The sequence below is a fragment of the Molossus molossus genome, unplaced genomic scaffold, assembly GCF_014108415.1.
Source record: "Molossus molossus isolate mMolMol1 unplaced genomic scaffold, mMolMol1.p scaffold_m16_p_15, whole genome shotgun sequence".
NCBI lineage: Eukaryota > Metazoa > Chordata > Mammalia > Chiroptera > Molossidae > Molossus > Molossus molossus.
The window spans coordinates 69251860-69271512 of NW_023425350.1; the positions used below are offsets into that span (position 1 = coordinate 69251860).

Consider the following 19653-nt stretch of genomic DNA (forward strand, 5'->3'; position numbering starts at 1 on the left):
CAGCATCGAAAGACCCCAAAAACCATCACAAAGCAGCAAAGACCATTTGGAAAGGGAACTGAGGCCGCTGGCCAAATGGCACTAATTTATTCATCTCATTCTTGGAGACATGACTGGTGTAGTTTGTTTACACCCAGATATTCATTCACTATTTCTACTGTGACTTTGAAATGCTAAAAATCCAACTTTTCTTCTATAAGTGTGTCTTTGCCCCAATTTCCCTAGGCCAAAACCATAACACACAGCTTTTATTACTTTATTTCTCTCATCTGCGATACATCTTGTTATGATAAACTTTACTTCGATAACGCTGAGATCTTTTCTCTCTGCCTCTCATACTTTAATCGGAACTATCGCTTTAATTCAGGCTTCCATCAAGAGCTTTACTATGGTGCTTTATGCAAAATGTCATTTAGTCTTCACAGACTTTAAGAGAAGATATCATCATTTTTGTAGGTGAGAAAGTTGAGGCACAGAGATGATAAATAACTTGCCAAGATTACACAGTATAAGTGACAAAACTAGAATTATGTTACTTAGTCTTACTATAGGACCCATGATTTCATCCCCATGCTTCTAAGGCACAAAGACACTAATTACTTACAGATGATAAGGTCATCTACAAAGAAAAGGAAGTGGAATCAATTAATGAATAATTAAAATATATAATAGAAATCAGCAAGGTGAATAATCACAAAAAAGACAGTACCAATGTATAAAAAGCCAATAGCAGCCATCAGTTTGAAAATTTTACTGAATTATTTTTATGAAGTCCTTTTATGACACTTCTGGATTTTTGCCAAAATGTCAGGTGAAGGATTACCATTCTTATTTTATATCCTTTGCCCATCTTTCTCTTTAAAAGTTTAGAATCTCTTGTCTTCAGATATTTTACCCCCAACTTGTTATTTGTCTTTTGATTTTGCCTATGGCATTATTCTAGATGCAGAAAGGTTTTTGTTTGTTTTACAAGTAGTCAAATGAATTCATCTTTTATGGTTTATGGAGGTTGTTTTTTTTTTTACTAGTAACTTTATTATGGAATTATTTATTAAGCACTTATGTATAAGACATTATTCTAGGCCTTGGGGATATAGCAATAAATAAACGGAAGAGATTAAAAAGGTTTCATACTCATGAGATTTATATTCTTGGGGCACAGACAAAAGTAAATATATAGCAGGTCCTCAAGTAATGTAATTTCATTCAACGTTGTTTCATTCTAAGGTTGATGAGATTCTGGAGGAACCTAACTCCTGTGTATATCTGTTAGCCTTTGGTGAAATTGGTTTCATTATATGCTTCACCACATTTCCAAGAGCCTATGGATGATGTTAAGTGAGGACTTACTGTATAATATTTTAGATGATGATCAATCCCATAGGGAAATAAAAGAAGAGTAGTTGGATAAGAAGGGAGGATGGGATGGTGGGAAGGATGTAGATATTTTAAAGAAGGTAGTTAAGGGAATCCTTATATGTTAACAGTGATACGTAGTATTTGAATACGGACCTGAATGAGATGAGGGAGGTTGATATCTAGCAGGAGAGTGTTCCAGATAAAGGTCCTGAGGTGTAGTGAGCTTGGTGTGATTGGGTGGTGGAAGCAAAGTGGCTAGAATGATGATTGGAGTGGAGTAAGAGTAGTAGGACTTGAGTGATTTTGGGTAGGGTGGAGGGGGGTGGATCATGTAGGAACTTGTAGATGACATAATAAGGACTTTGGCTCTATCTTGAATGAGGTGAAAGGCCATTGGAGGGTTTTCAGCAGAGACTGACAGTTTAGCTGGGTCATTCTGCTTGTGTTGAGAGTAGAAGGTAGGGGAGCAGGAGTGGTTTGCATCATAGTATTAGTGGCAAGAAGTGGTCAAATATAGATGTATTTTGAAGATAAACTAGATGTCTTCACAGATTGGATGGGGGATATGAGAGGAGTCAAGGTCAACTTTAAGGTTTTTGATCAGTATCATTAGAAGGTTGGAGTTGCAGTTTAAGATAGCAAGAGTTCAGTTTTTGATATATTGAAGTCCGGTTTGGGATATATTAAGATTATGTCTAGTAGATTCCAGGTGGATATAGTGAACAGGGAGTCGGCTCTGCCTGCCGGGGTTCCAGTCTCAGCTTCACCATTTACTAGACTCTAACAAGTTACATAAGCTTTCTGTAATTCATTTTTCTCATCTGTAAAACAGACTTTTAAACAGCAGTATGTATGTTATAAGGTTGTTGTGGTATGTGTAATGTGTATGGGACAGTGCTTGGCACAGAGTAATCATGATGTAAGTGTTAGCTGCTGCTGTATCTGCTTTTGTCATCAGTATTCTGCCCAAGGATAGATTACTTTCTGCTCCCTATGATTCATTACTGAAAATGAGAGCAATGAAGGACTACAGGATTTGGTTTATTGGCTCTTGCAATGGTAGCTTCTATAGAAGGTTCAAAAAACTTGGTAGCCTACATGATGGGTGTAACTCTGGAGCTCTGACTGGAGACAGATCAGTAGTCAGCTGTTGGATTGGATGGAGCTGTAAGCCTGAGGTCCTCCTGTAACTTAGAAGCACAAAGCTACTCTTCACATTCTTATAACATGTTGTTTTGCGTATGTGCACATTGCCTAGTCCTTGCCTTTATCTAGCATGTAACACATATCTTAAGCTTCATTCAGTAGTCACTACTTTCTGAGGCAAAATTGTGTTCAGTGTCCCCATATCTATAGCATCAACCATTATTTAGATTTACCTATAAATTTTATTGGTGTCTTTGTTCACCAGTTTTTTGTATTTCCTGTCTTTGTCTTTCTTGGGTTCACTTTTAATTTTGCTAGAATATCCTCAAGTAATTGTCTCAGGTGATGTGAATGCATATTCAACTTCTCAGTCCTTGTCAGTGTGAAAACAACTTCTCTTTTCATCTTCCACTTGAATAAAAGTTTGGGCTCTCCTGACCTGGGAAGGCACCCTGCATTCTACCTAAAATACTCTTCTCCCTTGCATACCTCTTTGTTTGCTAACTCTTGCATGTCTTTTAGGTTCAGAAAGCCTCTGGCCCCCAAATCTAGGTTGTATTCTTCATATGTATACCTGTACTTACCATACCATATTGAAATTGCTTTCCCTCTTTCTCCCAAGCAGATAGAAGGTTCTCAGAAGGCAGAGACAAGTTCTGTTTTGTTCATTGTTGTATCCTAGGAGTTAAGGCCCTGGGCCTGGCATGTGGTCGATGGTCAATATTTGTTGAATGAATGGAATGATGAATGAATGGATAAATTAAAAAGCTACTAATACTTGAACATTAAGGTTATTTAATCTAACATTCCAGCTTTAGCCGTGGCTGATATGGCTTAGTTGGTTGAGTGTTCTCCCATGCATCAAAATGTTGCCTGTACCCTGGCCAGTTTGGCTCAGCGGTTAGAGCGTCGGCCTGCGGTCCGGAGAGACCCTGGTTCGGTTCCCGCTAAGGGCACGTACCTCGGTTGCAGTTTGTCCCCGGCCCTGGTTGGTCGTGCGGGTGGCAGCCACTCGATGTGTCCCTTCACGTCGATGTTTCTCTCTCTCTCTCCCTTCCTCTCTCTCCCTCCCGCTCTATCTGTACAAAAAATGGAAAAAATGTCCTCAGGTGAGGATTAAAAAACAAAACAAAACAAAAAAAACCAAAATGTTGCCTGTTTGATTCCCGGTCAGGGTGCATAGCTGGTTTGGGGGCTCGACCCCTTGTAGGGGGAGTGCAGGAGGAGGCAGCTGATCAATGTTTTGTGCACATCAATGTTTGTCTCTCCCTTTCTCTCAAAAAAAAAAAAAAAAATCAATAAAAAAAAAGATCTTTAAAATAAAAATAAAATTCCCCTTTACTTTTTACTCGTAAACATGTTGCCATTTACTGCTCATCATAATTTTGTACATTATTTCTCTGGAGTATTTGGAGTAGAATTTAAATTTGGAACTTCTTTGAGAGCAAGTTGAAGATAAGCCAAAGCCGTGAATTTTAATGCTGTGGTGTGAACCTTTTTCAGGTTGGAAACATCTTGTGTATTTCATATTTTTGCTACAGAATCGATGATGAAATAGATGATACAGAAGTTGAAGAAACACAAGAAGAGAAAATAAAATGGGAAGTAAACCTGGAGTATGAGCATATTCCCAAAAAAGTAAGATTAAGTTGGCATATTGAAAAAACAGTAATGGATATGAGTTTTTTAGGGATCTTGTTTGTCTCAGTTTAGTTAGCATTTAAGACCCAGTTACTTACATCAAACCTGGTTACATTCTAAGGTACTGGGTTTTTAAAAAAATTTGTCATTGAAGGACTTTGTCATTTAACATGAACTATTGCACTGCTTTATTTTCGTTTTTTCTATTTCTGAAATGGGTTGTAAAGTGTTTCAAAAACTTCTTTTCAAATTAAATCACAATTTTAAGGATATTGATTTGCTTATTTAACCTTAGTGATTTAAAGCTTGTATTAGTTTTCTAGGACTTACATAACAAAATACCACAAACCCTGGCTGGTGTTGCTCAGTGGTTAGAGCGTTATCGTGTGCACCAAAGGTTCAAGGGTTCAATTACTGGTCAGGGGACATACCCAGATTGCGGTTCATTACCTGATTAGGGTGCGTGGGTGAGGCAACTGATCAGTGTTTTTTCTCACACTGATCTCACATCAGTGTTTCTTTCTCACACTGATCTCACATCAGTATTTCTCTCTCCCTCTGTCTCTCTAGAATCAATGAAAAACATTCTCAGGTGAGGATTAAAAAAGACAAAAGTACTATAGCTCTGGCCAGTTTGGCTCAGCAGTTAGAGCATCGGCCCTCAGACCAAAGGGTTGTAGGTTTGATTCCTAGTCAAAGGCACGTACCTGGGTTGCAAGTTTGATCCCGTGCCCTAGTTGGGGTCATGCGGGAGGCAGCCAATCGATGTGTCTCTCTCACATGGATGTTTCTCTCTCTCTCCCTCCCCCTCTCCTCCTTTCTCTCTCTCTCTCTCTCTCCCCCTCCTCCTCCCTCCCTTCCACTCTCTCTAAAAATCAGTGGAAAAATATCCTCAGGTGAGGATTAACAACAAAAAACAAAAACACACAAAGTACCACAAACTGGGTAACTTAAAAAGTAGAAATTAATTGTCTCATGGTTCTGGAGGCTAGAAGTCTGAGATCAAGGTGTTGGGAGGGTTGGTTCCTTCTGCGGGCTGTGAAAGGTAATCTGTTCCAGGCCTTTCCCATACCTTCTGGTGGTTTTCTGGCATCTCTGGAGTTTCTTGACTTGGCTTCCAGAAGCATCACCTTGATCTTTACTTATATGTATGAATAGTGTTCTTCCTGTGTGCATATCTGTGTCTACATTTCTCCTTTCATAAGGACACCGGTCATACAGGATTAGATCCCACCCTAATATCTCATTTTAATTATACATACACAATGGCCCTGTTTCCAAACAAAGTCACATTCTAAGGTACGGGGAGTCAGGACTTCAACACAAGAATTTGGGGGGACACAACCCATAACAAAGCCAATATCTGCTCCTCTTCTGCCCTTTTTTCTCTTTTGAACTTTTTTTAAAATTATGAATTTTAACACATTACAAAAGAATGGGTTTTAATTGGCAGTGAGACTCACAGACACAAATAGGCTTCACTCTGATACTCTTATACTTAGCTTTGTAAAAGGATATAAGACAGAAAATTCAACAGGTATAGCATCTTCAGCTCCTCAGGAAGCCTCTCAGCTAGCCAGGTATATGACTTCTTTTGCCCCTTGGGGTATGGATGGCTGCTATGGATGAGAGCCAAGATTGACAGGGAGAAACTGCACCTTGAATTTCCCACAAATTTTTTTTACTATTTTAGTCATTTGGACCCCAATCCTTCATGCCCATTTAAAGTCTCCTTATCCATGTATGACCCCATTACAGGAGATAGGCAGGTACACATTCTATTATCTTAAGTAGTTTCCAAGAAACAGTACTATGAGAAGATGGACACCTAGATGATTCCTATGGAGGCTTGCTCTAGTCCTGGCTCTTGACTCACAAGTGTGTAGAATGGGAATGTATTGCATCTAATTAAAAGAGAGCATCCTGGTCAGCACATTGGAAGTCAAGAAAAATCATTACCATCAAAGCCTCTGGTGCCTCCCTTCTCAGCCATGCCCCTGTTTCATCCTAGAGATTAAGTACAGATCACTTCCTTACTCTTCTTCCCAGTTTTATTAATGCTGTCATCCATAAGAATATACTTGTTTTGGTGGGGGTTTTTTTGCCCGTTTTTGTACTTTATATAGAGAGAATGGTGCTGTGGATTTTCTTTTTCTCAACATTGTAAGATTCATAGATATTGTGTATACTTGTTTGTTCATTTTCTTAGCTGTGTAGTGCTCCATTATTTGAACATACCAGATTCTAATGTTGGTAGACTTTTAGTCTGGTTCCCATTGTTGGATGTTATGGGCAATGCTGCTATATTCTCACTTGTGTCCTGCTGCACATGTATAGTGCCCCCCCCCCCCCAACCACAGTTTTGCTTTCCTTGGTTTTAGTTACCCATGGTCAGCCATGGTCTGAAAATATTAAATGGAAAATTCTAAAAAGAAACAATTTGTAAGTTGTAATTGCATGATGTTCTGAGTGCAAACCCCAGGCCATCCTTTCCATTCTGCCCAGGACATGAAGCATCTGTTTGTCCAGCCTACCCACACTGTAGATACTTCCCACCCATTGATTGCTTGGTAGTTGTTTTGGTTATCAGATTGATTGTCGTGATATCGCAGTGCTTGTGTTCAAGTGACCCTTATTTTACTTCATAATGGCCCCAAAGTGCAGGAGTAGTGATGCTGGCAATTTGGATGTCCCAAAGAGAAGCACAAGGTGCTTCCTTTCAATGAAAAGGTGTGAGTACAGTATAGTAAGATATTTTGAGAGAGAAAGACCACATTCACACAATTTCTTTTTAATCCTCACTTTTCCCATTTATCTTCAGAGAGTGGAAGGGAGGGAAGGAGAGAGAAGGAGAGAGAGAGAGAGAGAGAGAAACAGAGAGAGAGAGAGAGAAACAGAGAGAGAGAGAGAGAGAAACATCGATGTGAGAGAGACACAGCAATTGGTTGCCTCCTGCATGACCCAGACCAGGGCCAGGGACCGGACCACAATTAGGGTACATGCCCTTGACCGGAATTGAACCTGAGACTCTGGTTCTCGGGCCAATGCTCTAACTGCTGAACAAAACCGGCCAGGGCCACATAGTTGTTATTATAGCAAGTATGTTGTTACAGTTGTTCTATTAATTATTGTTTTTCATCTCTTACTGTGCCTAATTTATAAATTAAACTTTATCATAAGTAGGTATACATAGGAAAAAACATAATGTGTATAGGGTTTGATACCAACCGAAGTTTCAGGCATCCACTGGGGGTCTTGAAACAGAAACAGGTAAGTGGGGATGACTCAACTTTGCATTTACCTAGAAGTGGAACTGCTGGGTCTTTAAGCATTTTTACCTTTACCATAATGGCAACCTGTATTCCAAAGTAATTCTGATTTTGATTTCCAGAGGCAGTATATGAGAGGTTGTATTTCTACTGTTCCACACTTGATTTATTACCCATCTAATTTTTTGCCATCTGGTGAGGTATCTTATTGCAATTCAGTTTGTATTTTCTTGATTACTGTTGAGATGAAGCACCTTTCCATATGTTTGTGCGTTTGGATTTCCCTTTTCTTTGTGCCTATTTGAGTCTTTTTGTCCATTTTTAAAAATATGTTTCTATTGATTTTTTATAGAGGGAGTAAGGAAGAGAAAAATAGAAACATTGATGTGAGAGAGGCACATCAATTGGCTGCCTGCTGTACGCCCCCCACTGGGGATTGAGCCCACAACCCTGGCATAAGCCCTGACTGGGAATCGAACCCGGACCTCCCAGTTCATGAGATGATGCCTCAGTCCACTGAGACACACTGGCTGGGCCTTTTTGTCTTTTTTTTTTTTTTTTAATTGGTTTGTCTCTGGTTGTTTTGATCTCCATTTATAGTTCTTTATTCTTGATATAAAGGTGTTTTTCCCTTCATTGTGGATTGATCATGTATTCAAATATCTGCTCATTTTGTGGCTTTCTTTCCACTATGTGGCTTTTTTGATGAAAAGCTTATCATTTTAATGTGTTTAAATTGCTTGATCTTTTCCTTTATAGTTATTGCTTTATTTAAATATCCTGAGATAAAAGTATTTTCCTACAGTGTCTTTTTTGTTTTGTCTTTCACACTCAAATTTGTAAACACCCAGGATTGATTTTTGTGTACACTATGAGGTGTGGGGAACAACAAATTATGTTTTACTTTTTTGTTTTGTTATTATACCAAATTGTTCTGGCATTATTCAGTGGGGAGAAAGGCCTGTCTTTGTCCCCAGATGTCACTGTTGTAAAAAATCAAGTATTCATGTTCAGATGGGTCTGTTTGTGGACTATTCTCTTTCACTGGTTTATTTGTCTATCTTATCCCTCAGGACCTCACACTGTTAATTACTACAGCTTTATAATGAGTTTGGATATCTTTTTTGTGTCTTGGCTATTCTTAGCTCTGCATTTCCATATACATTTTAGGAGCAGTTTGTCAAGTTCCACAGTAAATCCTGGTGGGAATTTCATTGGGAATGCATTGAATCTAGATCATTTGGGGGAGAATTGACATCTTCAGAACATTGAGTTTTCCAGTCTTGAAGTCCTCTTTAATTTCTCTCAACAGTGTTTTATTATTTTCTTGCTAGATGTCTTACATGTCACACCCCTTTTGTTAGATTTATTGCTAGGTGTTTGGTGAGGCTGTTGTCAAATTACCTCTTTTATGTTGTTTTCTCATTTGACTGGCATATATAGAAATGCATGGGATTAAACTTTTGAGTTCTTGTTAACCCTTCTGGAAATATCTTGAAGTTATCCTCATAACTGATAGGTAGTTTGGCTGAAATAGAATCAAGTTTGAAGTTATTGCTCCATTTTCTTCTATCCGTGTTGCCATTCTGATTCTAGTTCTGTTGTAAGTATCCTCTTCTCTCCTCCTGAAGCACTTAGGGTCTTCTCTTTATATTTTGGTGTTCCAAAAGATTGTGAATTTTTTTTTATTTAGCGTGCTTAGTTTTTTCTGAGATTATTCACTCATACCCTTTATATATGAGGATAGCTCTTCTTTTATTGTTATTCTCTTTGTCCTTTATAGCCTAAGAAATTTCCTCTATTTCTGTTTATCTTTATTTCATAAATCATAGTTTAACTTTTCAAGAGTTATTTCTTGTTCTCTGTTTTATTGCTGTGTTCTAGCATTGTTTTTTGACTACAATACCATCTTCAATATTTTTGTGTATTTTATTTATTTATTTATTATTGTTAATCCTTACCCGAGGATATTTTTTCCATTGATTTTTAGAGCGAGTGGAAGGGGAGGGAGAGAGAAACATTGATGTGAGAGAGACACATTGATTGGTTGCCTCCCACATAAGCCCTATCTGGGGCTGGGATCAAACCTGCAACCCATGTATGTGCCCTTCACTGGGAATTGAACCTTCAATGCTCTTGTGCACAGGCCACGCTTTAGCCACTGAGCCAGGCCAGCCAGGGCTTGTGTATTTATTTTTAATTCTTAAGGTTTTTTTTCCCATCTTGAATCATATTTGTTTCTTCTGGATCAGTTTACTCCTTTTCCTTTCTTTTTGTCTTATTCTCTAGATCGGTAATCAGTAAACATTTTCTGTAACAGAAAAAACAGCAAAAAAATTTTTTCTTTATTGATTTTAGAGAGGATAGAAAAGGGAGAGAGATAGGAACATCGATGAGAGAGAACATCAACTGGTCGCCTCCTGCACACCCCCGACTGGGGATTTGGCCTATAACCTGGGCATGTGTTCTGACCTGGAACTGAGCTGGCGACCTCTTGGTGCATGGGTTGATGCTCAACCACTGGGCCACACCGGCTGGGCCAAAACAGCAAATAGTTTATGCTTTGCAGGTCAAGAGCAAAATTGAGGATATGACATAGGTACCAATACAATGAGAGAGAGAAAACAAATTTTCACAAATTTTTATTGACAAAAGTCAGCATAATATTTGAGTTTTTGTAATAGAGATTTACTAATGAGAAAAATGGGATTGTTTTGGGGGGCATAATTTGTTTCATTGGAGTTTAGAGTTAGTGCTTTCAAAATTGATTGCAAAGATTCTTCTCTTGATACTGATAAGAAATTAGGTTTTGTACATTTCCATCTTCAAAGATGTCTTTTCACTATAGACAGGTGCTGCCAGTGCACAGCATGATTTTCATTGGGCATGTTTGCTTGGAAGGCATTTGTAGAACTTTATTAGACTCCTCTGGAAGTTTGTCTTTTAGCATGTCATTATATTGCAGATTAATCACTTCTATTTGAAGGTCAGGTGATAACTTTTCAGTTGCCCAGTTAAATGGATTTTGAAATGGAATTTTTCTTTGCACTTGCATTAAAATCTGAAAAACACTGCTGGAAATGTAGTTTGAGCCTGGAAAACATACCTGTTGCAAATTTGTTTTTTTTTTTTCCCCATTGATTTTATTATTTTTTTTATTAAATTATTTTTGTTTTAGATGTTTCTCTTTTTTACCCCATTGACATCCTCCTTCCCATCCCCCCCACACCCTCTTCTGTCCATGTCCATCGATTATGCTTACATGCATATAAGTTCTCTGGTTTATCTCTTACTCCCCCTCCCCACCCCCTCTTCTGAGGATTGTCAGTCTGTACCCTCCTTCCACTCTCCAAATTTTTTTCTCGTCTCAGCTTTGGACATCACAGTGATTCTGAGCAGTATCAGTAACATCTGTCAACTCATCAAGAGTGAAGGAAAACCACTTGATAGCATTTGTCTTATTTTTTTAATTGTCCGTTGACATTTCTCCCAATTTCCTCACATCTTTGAGCAACTGTTCTTGCCAGAAGGCCAGTTAGTTGTCTTAAGTAACTTTATTTTCTCTGGTTATTTTTTCAACTACTGTAATCAAACAAGATTTCATTAACTCACTCTCAGCTTTCTTTGATGGCCAACAAATGACCCATTCAGAAACTGTGATGTTTTGTTTTAAATTTTTGAATTTTTCTAACCATTGAGTTGGAACTATTCTGATGAATGCTTAATATTGTAATGTTGACATATATTATGCTCTTTAAGCACTACAGTATCATTACATAATCACCATAATGTTTTGCCATCTAATTGGACAATAAAATAATCCACACTTCACTGTGCCTTTAAATACATGGCATTTGAAGTTCACTTTTCATATTTTGACATAGTGGGTATGCACTGGTAATGAAAAAAATGTCATGGGTTGGCAAAATGCCATCAACTTATAACTGTCACTGAAATTTATAGTACACTGAGGTGCTCTCAAATGCCAGAATGTGGAGGACTGACTCAGGGGTCTTACTATCCACATAAGGAGTCCTGGCTTTTATCAGGCTTTTTTTTTTTTCCAATTTCTTTGGAGAACAGCCCTCTCTTTTTGCCTAGGATAAACTTCTCTTTGATTGTGTTCTGGTGAGGGGTGTGCAGAGAGAACTTGTTATAATAGCTTTGTTTTTATTTATTATTTTAATTTTTTTCTTTTTAAATTTATCTTTGTTGTTGAATGTGTTACAGATGTCTCCCCCTCTTTCTCCCATTGACCTGCTCCTGCCGCTCTCCTGCCTTCCCTACACTATTGTCTGTTTCCATTGGTTATGCATATATGCAAAAAAATTATTTATTTTATCTCCCCCCACTCCTCTTCCCTTTGCGGTTCATCAGTCTAACAACAAATTTGTACTTCTTAATTCCTTCACCTTTTTTTTTCCCTTTATTGATTTTTAGAGAGAGAGGAAGGGAGAGGGAGAGAGAGATAGAAACATCGATGAGAGAGAACATCAGTTGGCTGCCTCCTGCATGCCCCTCACTGGGGATCAGGCCCACAACCTGGGCATGTGCCCTCACCAGGAATCAAACTGGCAACCTCTTGGTGCATGGGTCGATGCTCAACCACTGACCCATACCTGCCGGGCTTGTTCACATTTTTCACCCATCCTCCCCAACCCCATCTAATCTGGCAGCCAACAAAAAATTCTCTATATCTATGAGTCTGTTTCTGTTCTGCTTGCTTATTTTGTTTGTAGATTCAATTGTTGGTAGATATGTATTTATTACCATTTTATTGTTCATATTTTTGTTCTACTTCTTCAAGAAGACCTGTCAAAATTTCATACAATACTGGTTTGGTGGTGATGAATTTCTTTAGTTTATTTTTGTCTAGGAAACTCTTTATATGCCCATCCATTCTAAATGATAGCTTTGCAGGATAGAGTAATCTTGGTTGTAGGTCCTTGCTTTTCATCACTTTGAATATCCTTTGCCACTCCTTTCTGACCTGCAAAGTTTCCTTTGAGAAATCAGCTGAAAGTCTTGTGGGATACAGGTAACTGCGTTTCTCTTGCTGCTTTTAAGATTCTCTTTGTCTTTAACCTTTAGCATTTAAAAAAATTTTTTTTTCTTTATTGATATTAGAGAGAGAGAGGAAAGGAGAGGGAGAGATAGAAACACTGATGAGAGAAAACATTGACTGGCTGCCTCCTGTATGCCCTCCACTGGGGATCAGGCCCACTACCCAGGCATGTGCCCTGACTGGGAATTGAACCAGCAACCTCCTGGTGCATGGGTCGATGTTCAACCACTGAGCTATACTGGCCAGGCCCTTTTGCATTTTGATGATGATGTTTCTTGGGCCTCTTTGGGTTCATCTCGTTTGGGCCTCTCTGTGCTTCCTAGACTTGTATGTCTGTTTCCTTCACCAAGTTAGAGAATTTTTCTATCATTATTTTTTCAAATAGGTTTTCAATTTCTTGTTCTCTTTCTTCTTCTGGCACCCCCATGATGCGAATGTTGGTATACTTGAAATTGTCCTAGAGGCTCCTTACACTATCCTCATTTTTTTTGGATTCTTTGTTCTGATTGGGTGTTTTTTGCTTCTTTATATTTGAAATTGATGGCTTATTCCTTTGCTCACCTACTCTACTATTGATTCCCTATAAATTAGTCTTTATTTCAGTTAGTGCATCCTTCATTTTTGACTGGTCCTTTTTTATGCTCTTGAAGTCCTTACTAAGTTCCTTGACGTTCTCATGAAGTTCTTTTAAATTCTCACTAAGTTCCTGAGCATCCTTATAACCAGTGTTTTGAACTCTGCATCTAATTGATTGTTTATCTCATTTTGTTTAGTTCATTTTCTGGAGTTTTGTTCTGTTCTTTCATTTGGGACATGTTCTTTGTCTCCTCATTTTGGCTGCCTCCTTGTGTTTGTTTCTATGTACTAAGTAGAATTGCTATGTCTTCTAGGCTTCCTAGGGTGGCCTGTTATAGTAGGTGTCCTGTAGGGTCCAGTGGCACAGCGTCCCTGGTCACCTCAGCTGGGCCCTCAAGGTGCACCCCTTGGGTAGACTGTCCACCCTTCTGTTGTAATTGAGTCTTGATTGCTGATGGTGCGTCAGTGGGAGGGATTTACTCAGGATGATCAGCTGCAAGGACTGGCTGTGCCCGCTGACCACTGGCCTCTGACTACATTGGAGGATCAGCTGTGCAGAGCCCACCACACAGAGCAAGACTTACTTCATTAGGGTTCTGGTACCTACTGAATCCACTCCTTGAGTGTGTCACTTGTAAGGTGGTTGGGTGGTGGTGCTTGGACGTGTTCTCTGAAGCTGTCCACTGGCTGTGCTGGTTCTAGGGCAAGGTCAGCCTCTGCCTGTGTTCTACCCAGGGACACCAGGCAGAAGCTACAAAGCAATCTGCGGATGACTGCTTCTTGTGCTGGTGCCCAGGCAAAGCCAATCTGTGAACCACGCTGACTGCTCCTAGTGTCAGGCCACTTAGTGAGAGGTATGGGTCTTGCTGAGGCCAGATGCTGTTTGTTTGAGAGAATTTAGGAGCCAAGACAGGCCAATCCTATGGTAAAGCCACTGGAAACAACTTGGGTGGGCCCAAAAGTTGGGTGGGGCGGGGCCTCAGGGAATCACCAGGGCAGGGCAAACAGTGTGAGCCAGGTTGCTGGAGTCCCAGGTATGGTGGCTGTCTGCTGCCTCAGGGAAGGGCTCACCAAAGGAACATTGGCCTCTGTTAGCACATCTGTCTGTCCCAGAAAAAGCTGTCTCTCCAGCTCTCGCCCCAGTGCCAAACAACTCAGTTCTTCCCTGTATGTTTTGGTGCCTTTCAAGCTGCCTCCCCCACACTGGAGCCTGGAGGGAGCAGGTCTGAGTAAGTCTGTGTGCAGACCCTTTAAGAGGAACTGCCTGGGGCTCCAGCAGCCTCAACCTCCCTCAGCCTCAATTACAGATGGTTTTTACAGTCAGAAGTTATGAGGACTTCTCTTCCTGGCACTGGAACCCTGAGCTGAGGGGCCTAGTATGGGATGGGGACCCCTCTCTTCTTGGGGAGGACCTTCCCAGCTGAGGTGTCGTCCCTCCTGATTTTTTTTTTTTAATCCTCACCCAAGGATACTTTTTTCCATTTTTATTTTCAGATAGAGTGGGGGAGAGAGAGAAATATTTGATGTGAGAGAGACACATTGATTGATTGCCTCCTGCCGGACTCTGACCAGGGCCAAGGACTGAACCGAAACTGAGGTACATGCCCTTGACTGGAATTGAACCCGAGACTCCAGTCCATGGGCTGACAGTCCGTCCACCGCTGAGGCAAACTGGCCTGGCCCCTCCTGATTTTTATCCTCCACACGTGAATGCGGGACCAGTCCATCTGCCCCTCCACCCCTCCACCCCTCCACCCCTCCACCCCTCCACCCCTCCTACCAGTCTCGATGTGGCCTCTTTAATTTTGTAGTTGTAGGACTTCCATTCAGCTTGATGTCAAGCAGTTCTGAATGATGGTGGTTCTGTAGTTTAGTTGTAATTTTGATGTGGTTGTGGGAGGAGGTGAATACTGCATTTCTTTATTATAATTTTAATTTGTCCTCAGCTATAGCCTCATTTCTCACACTCAACCTAAACTCAGCCTCCAGGTTAGAACTTGCTTTTTGTTTATTAATAATCTGCCAAGGCCCTGGCCAGTTTGGCTCAGTGGTTGGAGCATCGGCCTGCGGACCAGAGAGTCCCAGGTTTGGTTCCCGCAAGGGGCACGTACCAAAAAAATAAAAATAAAAAATAAGAAAAATCTGCCAAGAACTTGTTGAATTCTTCTCAATTACTGATAAATGTATTTCATGGCCTCGCCCACAACCTGCCCACTTCTGTGGCACTATGAAATTTACATTTCTGTACTTTATTTTTGTGGCATGCCAGGAAAACACACTAGTTCAATAAACCAGCCTGAATCAAAAGCAGGGAAATCTTTTACTTAAAACCACTTCATTTAGATGCCTTTACAGAAGGGGAAAACAGTTATAATATCATGTTTGTTTGTTTTTTCTTTCTTTTTTTTGTGTGTGCTATGTGCCCCTAGTGGGAACCGAAGAACCTGGGACTCTCTGGTCTGCAGGCAGACGCTCAACTGCTGAGCCAAACTGGCCAGGGCTTTGTGTACTTTCTAAATTATATTGAGAACAGCAAACATTAGAGCAGTGAGTTTATAGCTAGTTGTGTGAAGAAAAGTATTTAGGCAATCATTTTTATTTTGTGCATTTCATTGCCCTCTGAAAAGAATCACATCAACTAGCAATACTCATCTCACGTATAATAAAACAACAAAGTTGATGATTGTCCTGATTTTATTTATGTTGCTAACTCACCCTATCTTTTTCTTTAATACAGATAAATTAAACATGTTATTCCTTGCAGTAAAAGGGGTCTGCTTCAGTACTGTAGATCTGCATGATTTTTGCCAGGGGGGCACTTAGTCACTCATTTGGCTTGTTGTACTATTTTGATTCACATACACTGAATGGAATCTTACCTCTGTGTTTGATTAAGCTGAACTTCGTGGGAGCTATGGCATATTGAGTGATTTTTTTGGTTCTCTCTCTGCCCACTAGATAAAATTAATAATCACAGAACCAAGGTAAACACAGTAATCATCACAGGAGTCAGCCAAATTTTTCATAAAGGACCAGAGTGCATTTTTTCAACTTTGTGAGCCAGATTGTCTCTGCCACAACTAAGCAGCCGTAGTTTATATATAGGTGATGAATGCATGGGTGTGATTGTGTTCCAGCAAAACTTTATTTACAAAAACAGGAGGCCAGGCCAATGTTTACCAATTCCTGACCAGAAGTTCTGTTTATAAGGTTTTTTTTATGGTATTAGTGGAAAAGTGCTCTTTCTTGAGGATGTGGAGATGAAGAACTTGGTGGCCTGAAGACTATTGGATGGGTTGGTAGTCTTGTCTGGTGTAATGAAGGTCAAATGTACATTGAAGCCATTGTCAGGTTAGGAAACTTTCTGTTTGTCTAGATTCTTTGAGCAGGAGCAAATTCACTTTCTGGATTTACAGCTGATAAACCTTTGTTTGTTTGTTTGTTTATTTATTTATTTTTGTTAATCCTCACCGAAGGATATTTTTTCTTTATTGATTTTAGAGAGAGAGTAAGGGGTAGGGAGGAGAGAGACATCAATTGGTTGCCTCCTGTATGACCCCCATCAGGGCCAGGGAACAAACCTGCAACCCAGGTGCGTGCCCTTGACTGGGAATCGAACCTGTGACCCTCCGGTCTGCTGGCCAACACTCTAATCACTGAGCCAAACCAGCCAGGGCACAATCGGTAAACCTTTTAAGTTGAACCATCTTGTATAGATTATAATAGTGATTCTTTTGTTTTGTTTCTTGTTTGTTTTGAGTTCTCTGCCTCCATCAGTTATTAGAAGTTAGATAAGAGACCAGGTCTAGAAGTGTTCTCTGGAGAAGGATCATTAGCCATTTTAATAATAAACATCTTATCTCTTCTTGTTATCAAAATAGGAGCCCTTTGACACTTGGATTTTTTAATATGTTTTTATTGATTTTTAGAGAGAGAGAAGGGAGAGATAGAAACATTAATTGGCTGCCTCCTGCATGCCCTCTATTGGGGATGGAGCCCACAGTCTGGGCATGTGCCCTGACTAGAATTGAACCTGCAACCTCTTGGTGCATGGGTCGACACTCGACCACTGGGCCACACTGGCTGGGCAACACTTGTATTTAAAAAAAAAAATTTTTTTTTAAATTTTATTTTTGTTACAGATGTTTCTCCTTTTTTCCCCACTGATTCCCCCCCGCCCCCTCCCTGTCCCCAGCTTTGTTGTCCATGTCCATTGGTTATGCATAATGCATATAAGGTCTGTGGTTTATCTCTTCCCACCCCCCACCACCCCCTCTTCTGAGGGTTGTCAGTCTGTACCCTACTTCCGTGTTTCTGGGTCTACCCTATTCCTCAGACTGTTGTGTTCATTATATTCCACAAATAAGTGAGATCATGTGGTATTTGTCTTTTTCTGCTTGGCTTGTTTCACTTAGGATAATACTTTCCAGGTCCCTCCATGTCATCTCAAAGGATAAGAGATCTTTCTTTCTTACAGCTGCATAGTACTCCATTGTGTATATGTATCACAGCTTTTTTATCCATTCGTCTACTGCTGGACACTTAGGCTGTTTCCAGATCTTAGCTATTGTAAACAGTGCTGCTATGAACATGGGGGTACATATATTCTTTCTGATTGGTGTTTCAGGCTTCTTTAAAAAATTTTTAATTGAAATGTATTGTACGTATTGATTAGAATTATAGAGCTGGGTATACCTGTGTAACCAGTACTTGGAAGTTTTTTGTTTTTGTTTTTTTATCCTCACCCGAGGACATTTTTCCATTTTTTGTTCAGGTAAGTGGGAGGGAGAGAGAGGAACAGAGAGAGAGAGAGAAACATCAATGTGAAAGGAACACATCGAGTGGCTGCCACCCGCACAACCGACCAGGGCCAGGGACAAACTGCAACCGAGATACACGCCCTTAGCGGGAACCGAACCCGGGTCTCTCCGGACCGCAGGCCGACGCTCCAACCGCTGAACCAAACCGGCCAGGGCAGTACTTGAAAGTTTTTATACTCAAAGTGCTTTAAGTTGTCTGCTGTGATCACCACAGGCTTCCACGGTCAGCTGCCAGCCCTGGGCTTCCGCTACAGTGGGTACCTATGTTTGCAGCTGTCGTCCCAAAACAACTCCAACATCAGTTAGGAAAGGATTTCTGAAAGTAAAGTTAACCTGATTAAAGAAAACTGGGCAGTTCTTTCTTCCTTGTCATCGTGGCTGCCACCTCTTCTGCCACCAACGCTGTGAATTATGGGGAAAAGACGGCTTTGGTAGCTATGGTATATCTTAGTGCAGTGGATTTTTAATTGGGCCATTACCATTTACTTTTATGAAATCATGAGTTACTGAATTAAACCATTTAAAAGTATAGTCAGTGCCAAGGGAGAAATAAAATGTGAACTATAATGCTGTAATTTTTTTATATCAGGTTGTTAGGATTTGGGGGTTTTACTCTTTTAATTTAGCAAATTACATAGAGTGTACAAATTCAGAATCTTCCCGTAAATTATCTTTTTCTTTTTCCCTCACCTGAGGACATTTTTGCATTTATCTTCAGATAGAGCAGGAGGGAGAGAGGTGGGAAGAGAGAGAGAGAAACAGCGATGTGAGAGAGACACATCGAGTGGTTGCCACCCACATGACCCATCCAGGGCCGGGGACAAACTGCAACCGAGGTACTTGCCCTTAGCGGGAACTGAACCTGGGACTCTCTGGTCCGCAGGGCGACGCTCTAACCGCTGAGCCAAACCACCAGGGCTCAAATTATCTTTAAAGATAGCTATGTTGTGCTGGTTTTTGGTTTTATGTTTTTTGTTGATTGTTTTTGTTTTTTTAATTCTGGAAAATTTCAAATACACAAGAGTGGAAATAATAGCATATGAACCCTCATGTACCCATCACTCAACCTCAGCAATGATCAATTTATGGCTAGTCATTGTTTCTTCTTTATAAACACATTGTTTTGAATCATGCCAGGTTTTTAAAATTATAAATTTAATCTTTACTTAGTTTAGGCACTTTGGAAACTCTGCAACATCAGTGAAGAATTTGCTACGTAGAAAATCAAGAAGTAAGGACTATGATGTATTCAGTGATAATGATATCTGTAATCAGGATTCTGAAGATAATTTTGCTAAAGAGCTTCAGAAGTATATACAAGCCAAAGAAATGGCAAATGCTGCTCAATCCTTACCGTCTCCTGAAGAATCCATGAAGAAGGAGGAAGCCAAGTGTACACAGAAAGGTAAAGGTCAAACTACTTTATCATTTAAATAGTTTTATCTAGAGGAGATTCACAGTTGTCCATGAATGGGGGGTGGTTCTCCTGCACTTTATGATAAGATCATGGTTTTTATGGATCTTTACACCAGATATGAGGTTGAATGGCCTGAGATCCCCGCCAAGACCTGTCCAGTCAGTATACAATGCTCAGTTTGCGGGAGGAGCTGAGAATTCAGGAAGATTATCCAAGGCCATGACTACTTTGAAAGGGAGAATGCTGCCCTGGCCAGTTTGGCTCAGCGGTTAGAGCGTCGGCCTGCGGTCCGGAGAGACCCGGGTTCGGTTCCCGCTAAGGGCACGTACTTCGGTTGCAGTTTGTCCCCAGCCCTGGTTG

General features: G+C 40.2%; 1 protein-coding gene across 3 annotated transcripts in view; it reads left to right on the plus strand.

Moving 5' to 3' along the window:
- ZC3H8 (zinc finger CCCH-type containing 8) overlaps positions 1 to 19653 on the plus strand; it is a 41776-nt gene that overhangs the window by 516 nt on the left and 21607 nt on the right. The window contains exons 2-3 of one of the 3 annotated variants that reach the window (XM_036263033.1): positions 4047 to 4143; positions 19047 to 19281. In XM_036263033.1, the coding sequence (XP_036118926.1) occupies positions 4047 to 4143; positions 19047 to 19281 (332 nt within the window). Of the gene's footprint in view, positions 1 to 4011; positions 4144 to 19046; positions 19282 to 19653 lie in introns of those variants that run through there. The other 2 variants (XM_036263035.1, XM_036263034.1) reach the window with 2 other exon arrangements.